General features: G+C 44.7%; 1 protein-coding gene across 2 annotated transcripts in view; it reads left to right on the top strand.

The window, feature by feature from the left end:
* TSPAN2 (tetraspanin 2) overlaps window positions 1-12,259 on the top strand; it is a 58,659-nt gene extending 46,400 nt beyond the window's left edge. For both annotated transcript variants that reach the window (XM_007066214.4, XM_043533369.1), the window contains exons 3-8: window positions 104-201; window positions 821-895; window positions 1,527-1,625; window positions 3,731-3,802; window positions 4,819-4,902; window positions 7,176-12,259. In XM_007066214.4, coding sequence (XP_007066276.2) covers window positions 104-201; window positions 821-895; window positions 1,527-1,625; window positions 3,731-3,802; window positions 4,819-4,902; window positions 7,176-7,241 — 494 coding nt within the window. In that variant the 3' untranslated portion in view covers window positions 7,242-12,259. The remainder of the gene's footprint in view (window positions 1-103; window positions 202-820; window positions 896-1,526; window positions 1,626-3,730; window positions 3,803-4,818; window positions 4,903-7,175) is intronic.
* The last annotated feature ends 6,749 nt before the right edge of the window (window positions 12,260-19,008 follow it).

Consider the following 19,008-nt stretch of genomic DNA (forward strand, 5'->3'; position numbering starts at 1 on the left):
AATGGATGACAGGCTCCTCCCTGCCAGGAAAAGTGATGTAATGTCTGAAAGACTGTTCTGGTTTGAACTCTTCTGAGACTGACTGGTTCTGGTTTCCCCACAGGGCTGTATGTGCTGGTGGGAGCAGGGGCGTTGATGATGACAGTTGGATTTTTTGGGTGCTGTGGAGCAGTGCGGGAGTCTCAGTGCCTGCTTGGAGCGGTAAGTAACAGGCTTGATGGACCATCTCTCTGCTGGAGGTTATTCTGATAGAAATCTCCTTCAGGGGTGCACCGTTGCATCACTGGTGGGAACATCCCATGAAGTGAGCTGTAGCTCACGAAAGCTCATGCTCAAATAAACTGGTTAGTCTCTAAGGTGCCACAAGTACTCCTTTTCTTTTTACGAATACAGACTAACACGGCTGTTACTCTGAAACCTGCTCTTGGGTCAGAGATCAGTAACTTGATTTTACTCCTCATAATAAGCAGCTACTTTATTAACCCAACATCTCCAACAGGTCCCATTCAATAGCTTCCATGTGTGAATTTATCCCCTTGCTAGCTTGACTCAGCTGCTGCCTCCTGGGACTGCCTCCTCTGTCACTTCCACCATTTGTAGCGACCTCCCGGGATCCATTTCCACCTCATCTGCCCTTTATCTCATTGAAAATCTAATCTAAAAACACCACTCCTTCTCCCTTGCCTCTGCCTGCTAACACCTTCCTCCCTCCCTCAGCTGTTGTGTATTATTGAGCCTTGTGGAAGGATTTGGGATGCAAAGTTTGTATAAAGGGCCTTATGTAAAATAAACTAGTACAGACTCTGTTTCTCCTCTGCAGTTTTTTGCCTGCTTGCTGGTGATATTTGCTGCTGAAGTCACCGCTGGAGTGTTTGCATTCATAGGCAAAAAAGCGGTAAGTAGCAAGGTGATTCTGATGCTATGGGCTGGGTTTGGATTCCAGCTGCTGACTGATCTGAAGAGGTCAGGTAAAGGTCACATTTTAGGGAAGGATTCCACAGAAACAGGAGGACTCTGTGACCCTCTAGACATGGAGAGCTCGTGTTGTCATGAGCCTGAGAAGCTGGGCTTCAAAATGGGACATAGTCTCCATTCCCACATATGAACAGAAAATCCAAAAGTATAAATAATCCCTGTATGTAAGAGTAATATCAACTTCAGAACTGCCTGGAGAGCTGTAGGGGAGTGGGTGATGCTCTGGGGAACTGTACATAATCAAAACAATGAACATCTCTTGTTAGTGAACCTCTCCTGGGTTCTGAGTGCCTGGCAGAAATATAGTAAACAAGTGCTGTAGGGTTCTGCCCAAGTTCTCATAAGTCTCCAAGAGCCCTGCTCTCACAGAACACCTCTATTACTGTTTCAGTCCACCAGATCACTAGGGATAAAATAATGTAGAGGAGTCACTCATGACTCTAGGGGCTGGAGAGGAAAACCAGGGATGTATATTCGATTTGGAGTAGGATCTGATAGGTCCCCTGTTGTCTCCAGTTCAGTATCTCACTGGACTTGTCTGATTTCTGCAGGCAGTACAGGAGGTCCAGACCATCTATGAAGAAGCTTATAAAGACTATGTGTTGGACATGGGGAAGAGTAACAAAACTCTCATTCAGTTCCACACAGCTGTAAGTAACTCATGTGAGCTTAAATAGTGCTCTCAGTGGTGGCACCCTTCAAAAATCGAATGCCAGGGTTTGCAGAAGGGTGATTGCTTCCCACTCTCTGGGCCCTGAGGGAGTGGAATTGAGGAGTTTGTTTAAAGGTGACCTGGTGGCTCAAGTGTATGCAGCTTGCTTTAGGTGCCAGAAGTCCTGGGCTCAAATTGCAGGTAAGTACTAACACAAGAAGTGCAAACTGCTAGACCTTCAATTTCTGAGTGAAATTCTGTGGGCTGCTTTATACAGGAGGTCAGACTAGATGACCATAATGATCCCTTCTGGCTTTAAAATGTATTAATATGCAAATATAACTGTGAAAAAATCAGAATGGGCAGGAAATTTCTGAATCAAACAGCATTTAAAGGGCTGCATCAGCCACAAAGGGCTCTCTACAGCACCAGCTATTGAAGGGATTTTCTACATGGGGAGTTAATTGAGATAGTCATTCCCGATTAACTGTTGCTAACTGTCATGTGTGGACAAGCCTTAAGGCCAAACTGGCCCCATGCCTCATTCATGTACTTGAGGAACGAATACCCTGCAGTGACAATACTGTGGCTTCCTGCTCCCCAAAGCAAGGAATGTTCCCCATCGGTTTCTGCAGCTGGGCCAAGTTCTCCCTAGAAAAACTAATGGTGAATGGATACTGTCACCACCAGGGATCTGGACAACGACATTTGTTACCATAGAAATGAAGAAGCCACAATCAGGCGTGCAGTGCCAACGATTTCTCTTGTACTTCAGTTTACCAATGTGTTTCCTCCAGCACAACATTACACATGCCCTTCCCCATCCATCCTGTTCCTTATAGCCATAGTGCTGAGTAACTCCAGTAACTGACAACAGGGCACAGGCTTAAGAATAATCCAAGGGCAGTGGACTCTGTTCACCTGAGTCCTGGGCAGATCTGGTCTCCAGTGCACTAGAGGTATTATTTGCCCAACTAGAAAACAATCCCCAAAAGAATCTACAACAACCAGCTTTGGCTTCTCCAGCAGGGTCCACTCCAGCTCAACAAAGAGGCCTTTTTCCCATGCAATGCATCAGGACCTCTCTCTGTCAGACACATGGGACAGTTAGCCCTCATGTCCCTTGCTCAAGAACTGGATGAGTTTGTGAGCGTCCCTGAAACTTAGCTGAACAGTAGCTGTACAGACAATAACTAATTACACCCTTGTGAGAGGTCGTAAACCTTCACAGTGTTAAAGGTAGATCCTGTCATCATTCCCATTGTACAGCCAGTGAACCTGAAGCACAGAATGAGAGACTTGTCCCAGGCCACACAGCAAGTCAGCGACTAAGCCAAGATTAAAACTTAGAGCCCTACTTGTGCCCAAGTCTGTGTTCATTTCGTGAAGCAATGCTGCCTCCCATAGAGATCAAGCCCTTCCTTTTGTCACTGCTTATATCATTCCAACATTCTTCATAACTAACATTTCACAACCTCTGAACCTCTTGTCCTTTTCCCATGCCTGTTAATTATGACCCAAAGAGGAATTCCAAGCATTTTCTCAGAGATGTGTAAATGGGAAAAACAAACCCACTGAAACATTCTGTTGATTTATCACTAGCCACAAACCCAATAGCATGTTCTGCCTGTAATAAAGATTCTAGCATACTCTGCTGCAGCTTCAACATGGTGCCCACATTTCTACACATACTGCTTGAACTATTTCTGTTTTCCTGGGTAAAGGGATTTGGAAACTTCCCGTCCGTAGCAAGGATTTGTATTGCCTTGAGCAGTCAGGTCTGTCAGACTATCTGAACTGGGCCATAAATTCCCTTCCGGGAGCTTTTTTTATTTAAGTGTTTCTGGATGTTGGTATTTACTTGTCCGTTGAGAATTCAGAAATTTGAAATTAAAGGAATTTTGAGAATTTGGGCCACATTCAATGGACATGAAAATCTACTAAAGGGAGTGGAGTTACCACAGAGGGTGGAATTTGTGCCTCTGTCTCTATTCTTTCCTCTTAGTTACTGGCCCACTTGCTGCCATTGAATGCAGAGTCTCAGTAGGAAACTAGCCTGTAGTTTCTTCCTTTTTTGACTTTCTCTCTCTCTCAACTATGTAGCTTCAATGCTGTGGTAAAGAAAGTGAGGTTCAGGTGAAGCCCACCTGTCCAGAGGGCATCCAGGTGCCCAAGGTAAGTGTCTTCTGTGCTGATTGTTTTAATCACCGTTCCCCACAGATATGTCAGTTTGAAACAGAAGTTTCTCTGACACACAAGGAGCAAAAATAGCACTAATGATGACACTGGGACGGACTGAGGTTTATAGCCCAGAGGAGCTCGCTGAGGAGAGACTATGTCCACAGTCGGATCAGCCGGCTTCAGACGATTCAGATATCCTTTGTCCATATCAGAGTTACTTAAGATGAAATTGGAGAAATGTGCAAGTAGAATCATATTCGGGAAAGTCAGAGCAGCTATCTGCCCTGAATAAGCTCCAGCACCCTCTCAGCCATGGGCAGTTCTGTGCAGCTGAACAGCATAGAGGCAGAGGAGAGTGCGGGGTCAGACTCAGAAATGTGAACAGCCCCTGCTCTTGTTGTCTGCAGCCTCCCTACCACCTCCCCAGGTAGCTGTGGCAGTAACGTCACACAGTCTGAAGAGCAGGGGCACTTAGATGTTGGTGTCTAGGAGTCCGAATGAAAGGCCTGCTGAAGATTGAATTATGGCATGTGCCTGTCTTCACCATGCTCAGAGGACCCTGGCTAGGAACGTGGCCAATTAACATGAGGGAAATACTCTCATTTCTAGTTTTTGTGGCACCTGCCTGCAGTTGCACCATTATCCCGAAAGGCCATATTCCCCTGATTTAGTGTATCCGGACACATAGCTGGCTTTAACTTGTGGGGAAGCTATTAATGAAAACCACATGTGAGTGCTATTGAGATGGCACGTGGGTATACAAAGGAGTATGGTGAGGACAACAAAGGAGATTATTCCTGGCAGTTTAAAGCCTATTGATTGCTCAGATGAGGGGAGAGTAAGCTACCTAGTAGCAAGAAATGTCCAGCGGGGCACAAGGCATAGAAGGCAGGTTAGCAGACAGGTCACTGTGTTAGCCTTTCTCCATGTACATGAAGGCAGGAGTTAGGGAAATGATATAGAAATATTTATCTAGGAGTTAAGTGGAACTTTCATTCTGTTTTTAATAGAACTGCCTGGATGAAATCCAGAATTTAATTAACTCGAATCTGCATTTAGTTGGAATCGTTGGAATTGGAATTGCTGGCATCACAGTGAGTAAATACATCATATCATTGTCTTTTCTGTCTATATGAAATCCCCGCACCCTCCCCGAGTCCATATTTCCTGGGAGATGCTCTGCAGTAGCTGCTGGGGAGGTTTCCATATGATATCAACTGTCCCTGACGCTTTTCTCTGAGAGTCACTCTCACTCTCCACATAAATTTTGGCAAGTCCCAGTTTTACCAGTTTATTTTTCATCCCCATAGAGTGAATACAAGCTATTTGGGAGAAATTCCACTTTGTTACTGTTGTAAATCAATATAAATTAATAATTTCAGCCAAAAAGGCTGAGTGTACTGAAAACCAACCAGCTATCCTGAGATTTCACCCATTCCAACCCATTGTTGGCACTGGTGTTGTTTGTCCCTAAATATTTGGATCCAAGCTGTACACTCATAATGGATTTGAACATGAAAGATGATGTGTGATTTAACCAGTTGCTTGTAAGGAACTGATTTTCCCAGGTCACGCACATTAACAATCTGGTGAAGGAAAACCTATGATACTGTGATAGATGTTCATGGCTTACCTGGAAGCTAGAAATCAGCACATCCTCATTCCTATGCCCATTGCTTTAACAGAACTGAATTTAAACTAGGCAGATGGCTTCAGGATATATCCCTCTTCTAACTGTTAAGTATCCAGATTAAACAACACCATGTTGTCAGTGACTGATTCATCTAATCGTATTCCCAAAGCTTCTCACTTCACTTGTTTTAAACTTCATCTTCTCCCGCAAAAAGTGTGCTTTGCCATTTCCAAAAATCTGTGCGTTCATAACTGAGCTGTGTGGCCACTAGATGTCACACTAGTGCATGAATCCAGCAGGAAGACACATCAAACTGACAGAGGCTTGGAGATTAAAAGCATTTTCCAGCCTGCGTCTGCTGCGATCTGCTCCAGATTCAGCAGCCAATGACAGTCTGAAGACACAGGATGAAACCAGATTTCTGAGGAATTACACTCCCACCTGCTCTCTGGAGGAGGAAGTTAATGGAGTTACCTGTACTTTCCAAAGCTCACTGAGTTCAGATGTGGAAGGAGGGTTCATATATTTCAAACTAAAGAGCATAGTAATACGGTCGCTACACCTGACCTGTGGGGATGGAGAGAGGCAGGGGGTGTTAAACATTCTCAGAAATATGGGGAGGTCATAACAACCAGTTAGCCACAGGCAACCTGAAATGTGCCTTTTCTAAAATATAATGGCATGCATGGAAAATATGGCAAAGCAATCCAGATGGAACAGAGCCTCAATAAGCAGGCTGTTCAGTGCCTAAGAGTACGTGTGCACTGCATACAGGGATCCAGTCTTCATAACGTCCCATTGAAATGGGCACAGATATGGTAAAAGGAGATATCAGATGCCACGCACTTGGGGTCCTCGTGGTCCTGCATTAACTTGACAACTCTCAGGCATCTGGGCTGGAAAGAGAAGCAAGTGCTAGTCCATGGCTCCTGTGTGGTAAGGCTGGCGAGCTATTGTCCTGTGTTCCTGGGGGAGGGATTCAACGGTATAGCTTGCCTGTTTCTCATGATCATGGATGACATCTTTGCTTATTGCCTGTTAACTCTGTTCTGGAGCTAAAAACTGTGACTAGGGAGGAATTACTAGAGACTCTAGCACCCTCCATTGGATTCCATTTTAACCTTCCCCTGCAGTTTCCTGTGCTTTAAGACTATGGATTCTATTTACATACAGTGTATAAACTTGCCTCATGTACAGTAATTATTAAGAGTTTAAGTTTCTCTCTAAACCCACAGTATCCTGCAGCAATCCCATACGTTAGCCTGTCTTACACCCAGAGCTGACCTCTGCTCTTATTCAGAAGTACACATGATACTCCATGAACAGAGACCACCTATAACCACGTTTCTGTGCTAGACTGAAATTCAAGTCCTCTGTTTCAGTGCTGGATTTGATACCAGTGATAGTGCTGATCTTGTGTCAGTGCAGACAGTATCATTAATAGTATTAATGATTTCCCCAGTGATATCTGGGAAGGGCATTATGCTTGCAGAGCATTTAAAACTTCCATGGCACTGCTATGGTCATATCATCTTAGCTCTGAGTAATGGTGATGTTTCTTCCATGTTAACTATCTTCTTTCCTGAGACTTGTAGAGAGGAACAGTCATCTGTGCCCACTACCCCTCTGTGAAGATCATTAGATTGTTCTGAAATGACAGTTTTGTAACTATATCTACTTTTGTAAGAGGAGGCATTCCATGGAAATCTCTAAATCACATTCCTTCTCTTTTAGATCTTTGGCATGATATTCAGCATGGTTCTCTGCTGTGCTATCCGCAATACAAGGGACATGCTCTAAAACTCACTGCACAATTTCTATGCTCCGGGACTTCCAGACTAAACTTTACAAGATGCATTCTCAGAGTTTAATAATTGTAATACATTTTTGATTAGTGTTTTAACCAACTGAGAGGAAAAGGCCCCATTTGGTGAGTGTGAATTGCATTAATTGTGTTCAAACTTTTAAGTCAGAAAACTGAAATGAGTAAAATGAGGGTTTAAAATGTACTTTCCTAAAATGAAAAGGCAAAGGTGGTACCTAAAATTAATTTGTTTTTAAATATCTTTGCATATATATGGCTGAGTGCTTGCGCATCTATATACACTGGATAAGCACCTGCCTGTCTCCACGTACGGATCTGCAAGAGTGCACAAGTACAGATATCTGTATATATAGTACATTGTGTGGGTGAATGCATGCATATGACATATGTTGTGTGGGCACGTGTTTGCATGCACATTCCTGCAGTGTCCCCACTATGTGAGAGTGTGCATAAAGCCCTGGCATATATACAGGTTGAAACCCTTTCATAGTGAACCCCTGTTGGCTAATAATCAGTGTAGGAGCAACTGCCATTTTTAAAATAAAACCTTTAATGTAGTTTTTATCCACTAATCCCAAAATTAAAAGGAAATACAATTAATAAATAGGATTTATTCAAATGAGTTGATATCTAAGGGCCTGTTCCTGGAAGTATGTACTCTATGTGAGTAGTCCTGTTGACTTCAGTGTCACATGTAGAAGTGTTGGTAGGATTGGGCCCTACATCTGAACAAAGAAGGATTCTTGGGGAGTCCTAGGACCAGGCGAAAGGGGGAGGGTTAAGAGAGAGATGGGAGGCTGATGGGCAATGCAGAGTCAGTTATACCAGGATAAAGCGTGCCTTGGCTTCGCAACCCAGTCTGCGTGACAAAATCACGGTTATGCATTTGAAAGTCTCTAAAATCCTATTAATTTTTAAAGCGGAGATTTCAAAAGAAAGGGCGGAAGAGAGCTGAAGCTGACAGTCCCACACTGGGAGCAGCTAGCATGGATTTATACTTGTACAAAGCCCAAATGACCCCAGCAGAACCCCACACAGCACAGAGGCTCGTGCAGGATTGAAGCCTTTATCCAGAAAAGCAGCAGAGTTGTGGGAGATCTTGTGCCCAAAGACTCTGGCTAGCCGTGCTGTAGGGGACAAATAAATTGTGAAGACTGTTAGGGAGAAACAAAAGTGGCACTTTAATACCTTCATTTCTTCCTCTGCTCTGAACTACTGCGACTATCACCATTTCAGCAGGGCTTTTACCTCAAATCTCTCGCCCTCTCCTTTGGGTATAAGGGCAGGAAGTAAAGGCAACACATTTTTACAGAGTCATAAAGAGTCATTTTCTTATTGGCAATTATGCTTTGCGGGTAAGAGATGTAAGAATTACACTGTATCCTTGAAATACCTCAGGGCTTGAGTTTACACAGCTTGCTTCCATATTTTTATTTTTCTTATTTATTCACAGTAGAATGTTCCTTTTAAAACATTCGACAGCCTGGAAGTATTCTCCCCACAAAGGGAAAATAAAGTACATGAGAGACTAAGAGTCTTATATTTTTGGCTCATTTCATTTGGGAAAGCAGTCTCTTTCTCCCCCCTCCCGCCCCCTAAATGTTTCAGAAAGGGGGCTGTGCTAGAGATGTGCATGAACTCATGTAGTAACCCTGCCTCTCTGCATATCCTGTCCAGCTTTCTAATGCAATTGTGATTTGGTTTTCCTGGGTTCCAAATTAGAGAGTAAGTATAATGGAGAAGGGCTCGTCTCGACTGATGTCTTAATAAAATGATCCCTGCTCTCCAAAAATCTAGTGCAGTCACTGTAATAGAGTCTTTGCTCCATTTAAACATACTGGAAGAATATAGGACTTCAGGAAATATTTCCTATATCAGGACATTAATTCAAGCACTGTGTGAATCCAAGTGCATGGGTTTGTATGTAATACAAATACCCCAGAGTATGCAGCCCTCATATGTAATACAAATACCCGAGTGTGCAGCCCTCACGGTCCCAAGGAACCTCATATTTATACCACCTCAAGCTTATTTTGGTGCTGGAAATCATTCTACTGTTATACCTTTTCTACAATTCATTTAATAATATTTGAGTGTCAGACCTGCCTGTCCTTTACATTTGCCATTTGTAATTTCTCACGAGCAGCATTTGAATGGCCATTGATATCCTAAGGCAGCTGTGTTCTACTAAAAGTAAAGCAGCTGGGTATGCAACACACTGCCATGCCAGGAATTTCTGGGCTTAGCCTCAGGCTCCCCAAGCCAACATGGAGACAGTGTGGCTGGCTCCAAGGAAGAGAGTTAGGTTTGCATCCTTCTGCAGTGACCTCACTGGAGGAGAGTCTTGTGGACACACCTTGTGTAAAGGTAGGGGCTGAGGAGGTTACTGCACTAGCCTAAGAACTTCAGAACTTCAGGGCCTGACAAAATAGTTCACTTTTAGGAGAGAGTATGAGTCTCTCGACAAGGCATAGAGCCCTGTGGCAGTTCAGTGGAGCTGGGGAATACCCCATAAAGAGAAGGCTGGCAAAAAATACACATAGCTATACAGAAGCAGTTGTCTTAGCCTTTGCCAGTCAAATGAAAGGGTCTTTGCAGACCAGCAGGCTGTAAATAACACAACTAGACAGACATGATGGCATCAGTGATCTTTTATTAACTAAGACCTAACTTTTGTGAAAGACGAGTCTGTACATTGCTGGCCTCGCCGGTTCTCCTGGTCTGGATAGTACAGATAACTGTAATGCTCACTGCATCCCATGTGGGAGGGCATTTACTGTACACACAGATCCATCTCTCTCATGCACACTCTAGAATGAATATTTTTTTAAAACACACACAAACACCCTTGCCACTTTTTTAAAAATTACTGAATCTTGTTTGGCACTAGAACAGGAATAAATAGCCAGAGTTTGCTTCCTTTTTCACTTACAGCAACATGGAGTCAGTCTGGAGGTGCCCACTTCTGCTTTTGAGATGCACCAGTACACGAACTGGTGCTTGCAGAAAACTTTTTGCTTGTTTACCTCTAAGTGCCTTTTAGAAACAGAGAAGAGTGCCAGTAAGAAAAATATTTCAATAAATTCAGACTTGAATCACCTTGCTTTCTAATGAAATAGTTTTTTTCTATACAGTGCTTTCATATTTATATACATAACAGTTATGTGTACTCTGGGTTCTCATGCTATCCAGGAATATTGGATGCACTTTGTACTGAAGATCAGGAATATAATGGTACCAGTTATTGGTTTAATTCTCTGGATTATTATTGTGCATCAGGCCAGGAAGCAGCATATTTAAAATGTCTATCAGGGCCTTTAACAAAGTGTGGCCTTCCCATCTCGCTATTTCATGCTGTTGTTTTGTAGACAGTATATTACTGCATTAGTAACAGTTTCCTCTATCCTGTATTAGCATTTGAAGGACATTTTACTCTGATCCAGTGGTTACTAGCAATAGAAGGTGAAATTACTATCTTATTCTTGCCGGCCCTTATAATTATTATTAGGATTCTTCTGTAGTGCTTTACAAGCAATAACTAATTAGACCCTTCCTTGGCATTTCTGTGGCTAGACTGAGCAATCCTGTTTATAGTACAGTTGTGGTTGAGCTATAAATCCTACCCTGACATCTGGGAAGAAAAATACTCTCGGTTTCTGTGGAAATATGCCCCATTCGTTGTGCTGCTTCCCCTTTGGTTTAAATCTGGCACTCTCATTTTATTTCCAAACTCTGCACTTCTGCCAGATGGCACAGCACTCTTCCCAACATGCTCCATCTGGCTACAATAAGGAAACTTTCTATGGCATCTGAATCAAAACTACCCAAAAATATAGACTGTGCTAGAAAATCAGCACATCAGGATTGAATTCATTCAACCCAATTCTGTCCTCAGATACGTACGTGCACGAGAACATCCAATGCACCGATCAGCTCAGGGCTCCCTCTAGACCAGTATCTCACAGTGGCTAGTACCAGCTGCTTCCAAAGAAGTTGCCAGAAACATCTGTAGCAAGCAGCAGCCTGTAGGGGAAGTTCCTTCCTATTCCCATCAATTGGCTTATTATTCTCATTATTCATATAATTGTCTAACCTCTTTTTAATTGTACTGAGCTCCTGAAATTCTCATTGACCTCTGTAGGAGCCATATGTGCCTATTTGAGGGCAGAATTTGACTAGTTTTGGTAGCCTTCCGCGGCCAAGCAGGACCTGAGTGAAGTAGATCCCTGGAATATCCATGCAACAAAGAATTGTGTTTCATTTCCAGTTGTCCCACTGAAAACAAGTGGGATTGTTTTCATGGCAAAATATATTCCATCCCTACTGAAAAAGAAACAGAGCTGTTATCTGAACCCTTTTAAACCCACTTTTTGTGGCCTTTGGGAGACTAACTCCTTTAAATTTTTTGTTTCATGTTCTCTATGTATATAAATCTCCCCACTGTATTTTCCACTGAATGCATCCGATGAAGTGAGCTGTAGCTCACGAAAGCTTATGCTCAAATAAATTTGTGAGTCTCTAAGGTGCCACAAGTACACCTTTTCTTTTTGCGAATACAGACTAACACGGCTGCTACTCTGAAACCTATTCTTATTAAATGTACATTATAAACACAGCTCACCGTCAAATCCTTTCCCCTTCTGTGTTGGCGAATTACGATGCTCGTGTCTTTACCTCCCTGCGAGACCAGGATTGTCTCTTTTACATTGCCTGAGACATGCATTTCCAATACTGAATGCTTGTTCCTGTATTCCAAGTACTAACATTAGGCAGGACTGGGACATCATGTTATTATTATAGGGCCTGTGAGAGCAAGAGCATTTGTCTATATGAAAGTTTCCCTGAGTTGTAAATGTTGGTCAGGTGATTGTGCTGTTGCTGAAACTAGTTTTCATTTGGCATGTTCTGAACTGGCTTTTATCGACTTTGCTGTACTGAATTTAAAGATTCTAATAAAAAATAACCTGAAATAAAAGAGAAGTGCAGGAAACAAGTCTATGAAGTCCAAGTTTTTGTGGCCTCACAGGAGTGCTAACTGGCCCTGTCATTCACATACATACACACACTATATACTTCACCCTGCTTGGGAAACTTCCAGCTGTGGGAGCCCCACAGTTCTTGTATGAAGAACAAAATTCCAAACACTGCTGCCAGTGATGCACTGGAAATAGTCCTTGTCACCAAGCTGAACCCCTTTGCCCTCACTCTATGCACTTTGCAAGTCAGAACATCCTATGCCTTGTTTCTCAGTAACAAATCAGACAGTAGTACACCAGCCCAGAACCCAAGACACTAAGCGCCAGCTCTGTATTTAACAGTGGCGGGGTGTCCGTCTAACTACAAAAGCACATTTTTCTGCTGTAACCCAGCATCCCAGTAACTGTGAAGGGCGCAAAGATCTCTGGGGGAAAAAACTGCTGTGATAAACTCTCTCTTTGTCCTTATACACTTTTTCCTAGTTCCTTCCCTTCCCTTTCATATCCTGGCCCCATTCTCCAGGTCTTTCCACACTCACGTTGGTTGCTGAACATTCCCATTTACTCTGTGATCCCCATCCTGTCTCAATCAAACCACAGCCCCCACAGCCCAATAAAGCTCTCATAGTTTGAACCATGCTCAATGACTTTTCAGTACAGTAGGTGAACACAAGGAATAAAGTTGTATAGGAAAGGGATATGTATTAATAAATCCTGGAATTGAGGTCCATCTGAATTCAGCTCATGCTTTTCACACACTATTATTTGTATTATTACCATGCCTTAGTGATGTAGCAGGAGCCCCATTATGCTAGGTGCTGTACAAACAGAACTAAAAGATAGGCCTTGGCCCAGAGAGCTTACAATCTAAGTATAAAACAGAAGACAACAGAAGGATACAGACAGATGTAGGAGTACAAGGAAACAGTGAGACAATATTGGTTAGCATGCTAGCCAGGCGTATTCATTGTCAAGTGTTTTTGTAGCCAGCATGGCAAAGGCAAGTTTTAAGGAGGGATTTGGAGGGGGATAATGCGGTAGCTTTGCAGTGTTTACAGGTAGCTCCTCCCAAGTGTGAGGGGCAGAAAGGAGAAAGCATGAAGATGCTTGTTTGAAAATATAAGAAATGGACAATGGGGACTGGCAATATTGGCCAGTTGGAAGTGGGAGTCAACTTTCTTTCATGCCTCAGGAAGCTTACTCTTCTCTGAACTCCCTGCAGTTTGTGGAGTATTAGATCATGTGATGACCAGATCTGAATGCAGTATACCATGTGTGGTCGGTCACACGAGACCTGTATAAAGAAGAATGTCACCTCCCTGCTTCATGACATGATGACTATGTATATGGCCCAAAATTGTTTTGGGCTTTTTTGCAACCATATCACATTGCAAACTCAGATCTAATTATCTGTCACTATCTCCCCTAGCTCCTCTTATCGGTATTGCTTTCCATGTTTTTTCCTCTCATTGAAATATGTATTTTGAATCATTTCCCCCGCAGTGTATTAGCTGTATTCATCCAAAGGGAGCCTGTGACTCTCTCTGTATCTCAATGCAAGAAGGCCAGGGGATCACTTCTGGTAGTGAGTTTCAGTTGTTCCAATTGATTGTCATAAACTGAATCTGATACATGTCGTGTAAGGTATCATTGGAAAACTAATAGCATACTGATCATTAATAGTCTTGTGTGGTATATGTATGGTAAATGTCCAAAGGACATACAAATATGAAGGAAATGTGAAACTAAAATATGTTTAGCAGACAAGTCAGGCAGGGTAAAGAGGTTCCTCCCAGACAAAGGACAAGCTGACACCTCCAGCAGATGTCATCACAGTTGATTAGCAATCACATGTCAAGTGGCCATTTATTTGCATCGGAGAGGGCAGGAACAGATCAATTTGCATTTTAGCAAATACCAGCAGGGGAAGAAACCAGCATGGTTTCACAAAACTCACCACAAAACTCCATGTTGAACTTGAATAAACATCATTGGGGGGGCAACTTTCAGAAGAATCCATTTCATTAAGTTCACAGAACTATAAAAGAAATGGGCAAAGAACCCCAAGTTATCTTTCACCTATGAAAATAAGGGGAACCAGCACCGTGTATATCTGTGGAAGATCCTGACTGAGAGACAGTCAGCCATGCTGGACAAAGAGTGATTGGTGAATGAAACCATCTTAAACAAAGGCTGTACTTTGCTAAATTGTTTTAGACTTTTAGAAGCATGTTTTTTCTTTTATTTGCTTGTAATCATCTCTACCTTTATTTCTTTTACTTGACATGACTTACCCTATGTCCTGTTGTTAATAAACTTGTTTTATTTTAATCTAAACCAACCCAGTGCTGTATATGAATTGAAGTGATTGTTTACTCAAGTTAATATGGCAAGCTGTTGGGTACTGACTTTTTAAAGGTGCAAACAAACCTTATTATGCTTCTGAATGGTCCAGGAAAGGACTGGATATTTCAGGACACATGGTTTGGGGAAAATTCAGGACTGGAAGTGTGTTTGAAGTCACTTGGATAACCAAGGCTAGTGGATACCAGTATGCCTGGGATGTAACAAGCAGGCTGCTAGAATCAGAGCTGTTAGCACACAGACTCTTGGTACATGCTTGTCTAATGGCTATCGGTGTACAGGCTGTGAGCCACAGCAGGAGAGCATTGAAGGCACCTAGCCCCTCACTGGTCTGGACTGCACCCCAATGTGACAGAACCTCCTAAAATGTTCTGCCCTCATGCCCCACTTATATTTTTACTGTCCTCATTAATGTTTGTAACTCATCCCAGTTTGGGATTATCTGTGAATTTCATTAGCATGCTGTTTAATTCCTCTTCCAAATCCTTACTGAAGATATTACATAGGAATAGGCCTAACGTTAGTCTTTGTGGTACCCCAACACACAGTTCAATACTGGCCTTTGTCATTTCACATTACTTTTTTTTCCTTTTAAATAGGTTTTCATTCCCCTGAGCATTTTTAGCCAAACCAGTCTGAATTCATTTGAAATGATATTTTGAGAGACAGCATCAGATGCTTTACTATTCAAATTTTATGCAAAGGTTTAATTTTTAGAACAGCCCCCTTTCCCCCAACACACACACCATGCTACTTATTGCTTAACATGTCATATGGCTGCTTCCCCACCAAACAACTCTCTGTGCTGTATTCCATGTCACCCCTACATATGGAACACCTTTCCTCAGTTAGTCTGCAAGACCACCATTCTCCCCTCACTGAAATTCCTCCTGAGGCCCCCACTCTCCTTGGTGGTTTCAAGTGCTACAATGGCATTAAGAATTAGGTGTAAAGATCTTTTCTTTGGTGGGTGACACCCTCTATGAATGCAGCAAACCCCGGTGTTACGGAGTCTGAGCTCGAGATTCAGGGGGACTGGACCTGACAGGCTGCCCTCGAGCTGAGAGCCATGCCTGTGGATCTATGTTAACATTGCAAATGTAAGGCACAACCTCTGAGGCTTTTTGCAGGTAGCAGTTGACTAAGCAGTGTATTAATGGAGGACTACAAACCGGGAGTGAGGCAGCTGGGACTGCAGCATTCGGAGGAAGTTGACAGAGCAATAACAGAATCCAACTCCATTTATGAAAAACAGATTCATTTTACCCTAGAGTAGCACCAACAACTGACTTAATTTAAAAAAAGTCATTAGTGCTCTTCTTCCTGTCCTTTGTGGCAGCAAGACTCATTTGCTGAGGCGGTCTGAAATGGAAAGAGACGTGCGATTGCTAATGGGAGATTAGAAACGAGCCCTTTGCACTGGAAGTAATTAACCGCCCAGAAAGTATTTACAGATGTGAACTGATTACTGGGTGAGGTTTCCTGTGTATTGGTTTGCTACGTGTCTCTCTGAGCCCAGAGTGTACAGTGCCAACGTGCTGTACAGAGAGCGCAAGGGTTTCCTCCCTTCCCAGCTGCTCACCCCACAGCGCTTGCACCCCTCCGACAGGAAGGCAGGGAAATGACCCTTAGCAGCTCGTCCTGAGGGCTTCCTCTACCCCAGCTCTGGAATTTGAAATCCAGGCCCAAGCTTTGGGGCCCAGCGGGATCACCCCTGTTAGTCTGTGAGCCAGACATGCCAGGCAGCAGGTCAGCGCACAAACCCGCTGGCCACAGCATCTGTCTCTCTCTCTCCTGCAGAGCCAGAGAAACCAGAACCAGCCCAGGCGGGACACAGCCAGGGGTGGTGCAAGCTCCCAGGCCCGCCCCTCTGCATCCCTCCACCAGAGTCCAGAGCCACCTCCATCCCCCGCAACCACCAGTCCCCACCCCAGGCTAGCTCCCCCCAGCCCAGCTCCACCCAGCCCTGGGGCCCTGGGAGGGCGGGTGGAGCGGCCCGAGCCGGGGCCACCCTACAGGGAGACAGGACTCCAGCTGCATGGAGCAGGAAGCAAAGGGGTCACACCTGGTACCCGATACCCACCACCCCTGGACACAGCCAAGGGTCAGACAGGCCAGGGGATGATCTCATGTCTGAGGAGAGGGCAGAAGCGAAGGAACTGCTACATCAGAAGCATCCCCCATTGGAGCCCTGCAAAAAGCAGCCACCAGTGGTTCCCCTTGCTTTCCATATGGGCTTGGGGGAAAGAAACATTCTGTTGCCACCTGTGGCATCCCCCAGGGCCCTGCCATGTGGCTCTCACAGGCAGAGACTGGAACACTGGAAGGGACCATCATGATCACCTAGCCTGACCTCCTGCATGTGACAGGCCACAAACCTCCCCCACTAGCGAAATGCCCTGCAGCAGGATTCTGCATGGAAGAGTTCAGAGACACGCACCAAGCACTAGCAAACCCTGTCCCCCAGTTGTTCTGCAAGAGTTCAGAGACGCGTACCAAGCACTAGCAAACCCTGTCCCCCAGTTGTTCTGCATTTGAAACTCTGCCCCAGGAGAAGTGATTTGGAAGCCCCCATCCCAGTTGCCAGGGAAGGGGGCTCCATTCTACACCCTGATTGTTTCTTTGACATGGCCGGATGTAACATTTAGATAAGTACTGCTCCCACGGGCATGGCTGCTCTTTGACGCGTGAGAATCAGTGGAGCTCTCATGGATTACATGGGAGTTGACATGCTGCCCATCATTTCTCTTACAAGTTAGTGTTTGGATGGCACGGCTCAGCTGCCAAGCAGACAGAACAGGGACTTTCTCCCTATGATTTGCCCTGCTGTGGGGGCTGGGGGGGGAGAGAGGTGTGTTGCTCAACCTTGGACCCATTACTCCAGTCAGGAGGTAGGCACCATACAAATGCTTGGGAAGAACCAGTCCCTGTGTGCTCAAAAGCTAAATCCATAAGGCAGAGTAATGGGGATACAACACAGAAGCAAACCCATCCTGTTTCCAGGTTACCACATGCCCTAGCTGAATCTAACTGCTCTGTGGATCTGGATCATGATGATGTTGGAATGAAAGTGCTTCTCAAAGTTGAGCAAATCCCATTTCCCTGCTTGCAGAAATCCTTGTGCATTTCTCTCTAGTTTCCCTTAGGCCACAAGCACGGCTGGGAATATAAATCTTGCTGCCCCATGAACCCAGGACTGTTCAGACTGCAGCACCAGCAGTTTGCAGCCCACGGTTTGGCCTGAAGCAGTCACTGCACGTTTCCCCACCTGCAGCTATATATAGCGTGTGGGTTTTTCCAATATGACTAGTACTGCACCTTCCCAAAGAGTCAAGAGCTTCCCCTTTGTGAGCCAACCCAGCAGAGCTGGGAGGCTGTCTGCACTTCGCCTGAGTCTCCCCTGTCTGCAGGGCCAGCCTGGGAGCAGTTACAAGAGGCTCCCTGAGGACATGGAGTTACCAGCAAGGCCCTCGCCCTGCAAGCTGACTCCACAGGCAGAGCACTGTGCTCAGCAGTTTGTCCCACCTAGGTTTAGTTTGAACCCCTCTATTTTCAGCCCCTCCATAAAGCAGTTTTCTCCATCCTGCTGCCTGCTCTCACGTGTAGCTCATGTTCCCTAGCTGGCAGCTGTGGTCTGTTACAGGAGCACTGGGCTGGGCAGCTCCTCTGGGTGTTGGTCAAACAGCACTATCCCCTTTGCCCAGTGCAGTACTCTTAGATATACACGTTTTGCATGGCTACTCTCCTAAGAGGTGTCACTACCAGCTAGCTTACACCAGTGAGCTCCAGCCTAAACACAGGCTAAACACCCTGTGAAAGGGACCTTCTGAAGCAGCCTCTCTCCGCTTTCTCAGGGTGTCCCTGGAGCTAAGTTCAGGTGCATTGAACCCACTGTTCTAATGTGGGAGCTTCTAGAGGCAGCAGTTCCCTGCCTCCTGCCGTCCCTTCCATTCAGAGTCCTGGCCTTGGCCCCTAGGCAGCTACAATCCACTCCAGTTTGTCCAGGGCCTGGCTCTTCCCCTAGGTCAGCTGGAAAAGGAATCTCTCTAACAATGGCTGCAGTGCAAGAAAGTAACAGCCCTGCCCTCAGCTGTACACAGGTTACAGAGCCTGCCTTGTGACCCTCCGGATATAACCTCTCCTGCAGCCCAGTCAGCACCCTGGAACACCATACACCTGTGTAGGCTTTAACTGGAGCCCAGCAATTAACCCTCCATTAACCCTCTGCACTTGTGCTCCTAACAAGCTCTGGCCTGTCCCGCCCCTCGCTCTTTAGTTCCCCATGATTGTTCTATGGGGTGATATTAGAAGAGATTGGACAGCCTCTGTTTACTTTTCCTCTAATTACCTCATGTTGGTTCATGTGTCAAGGTCTTCCAATCCACCTGTTATCAGACTGAAA

This window comes from Chelonia mydas, chromosome 21 (genome assembly GCF_015237465.2).
Source record: "Chelonia mydas isolate rCheMyd1 chromosome 21, rCheMyd1.pri.v2, whole genome shotgun sequence".
Lineage (NCBI taxonomy): Eukaryota > Metazoa > Chordata > Testudines > Cheloniidae > Chelonia > Chelonia mydas.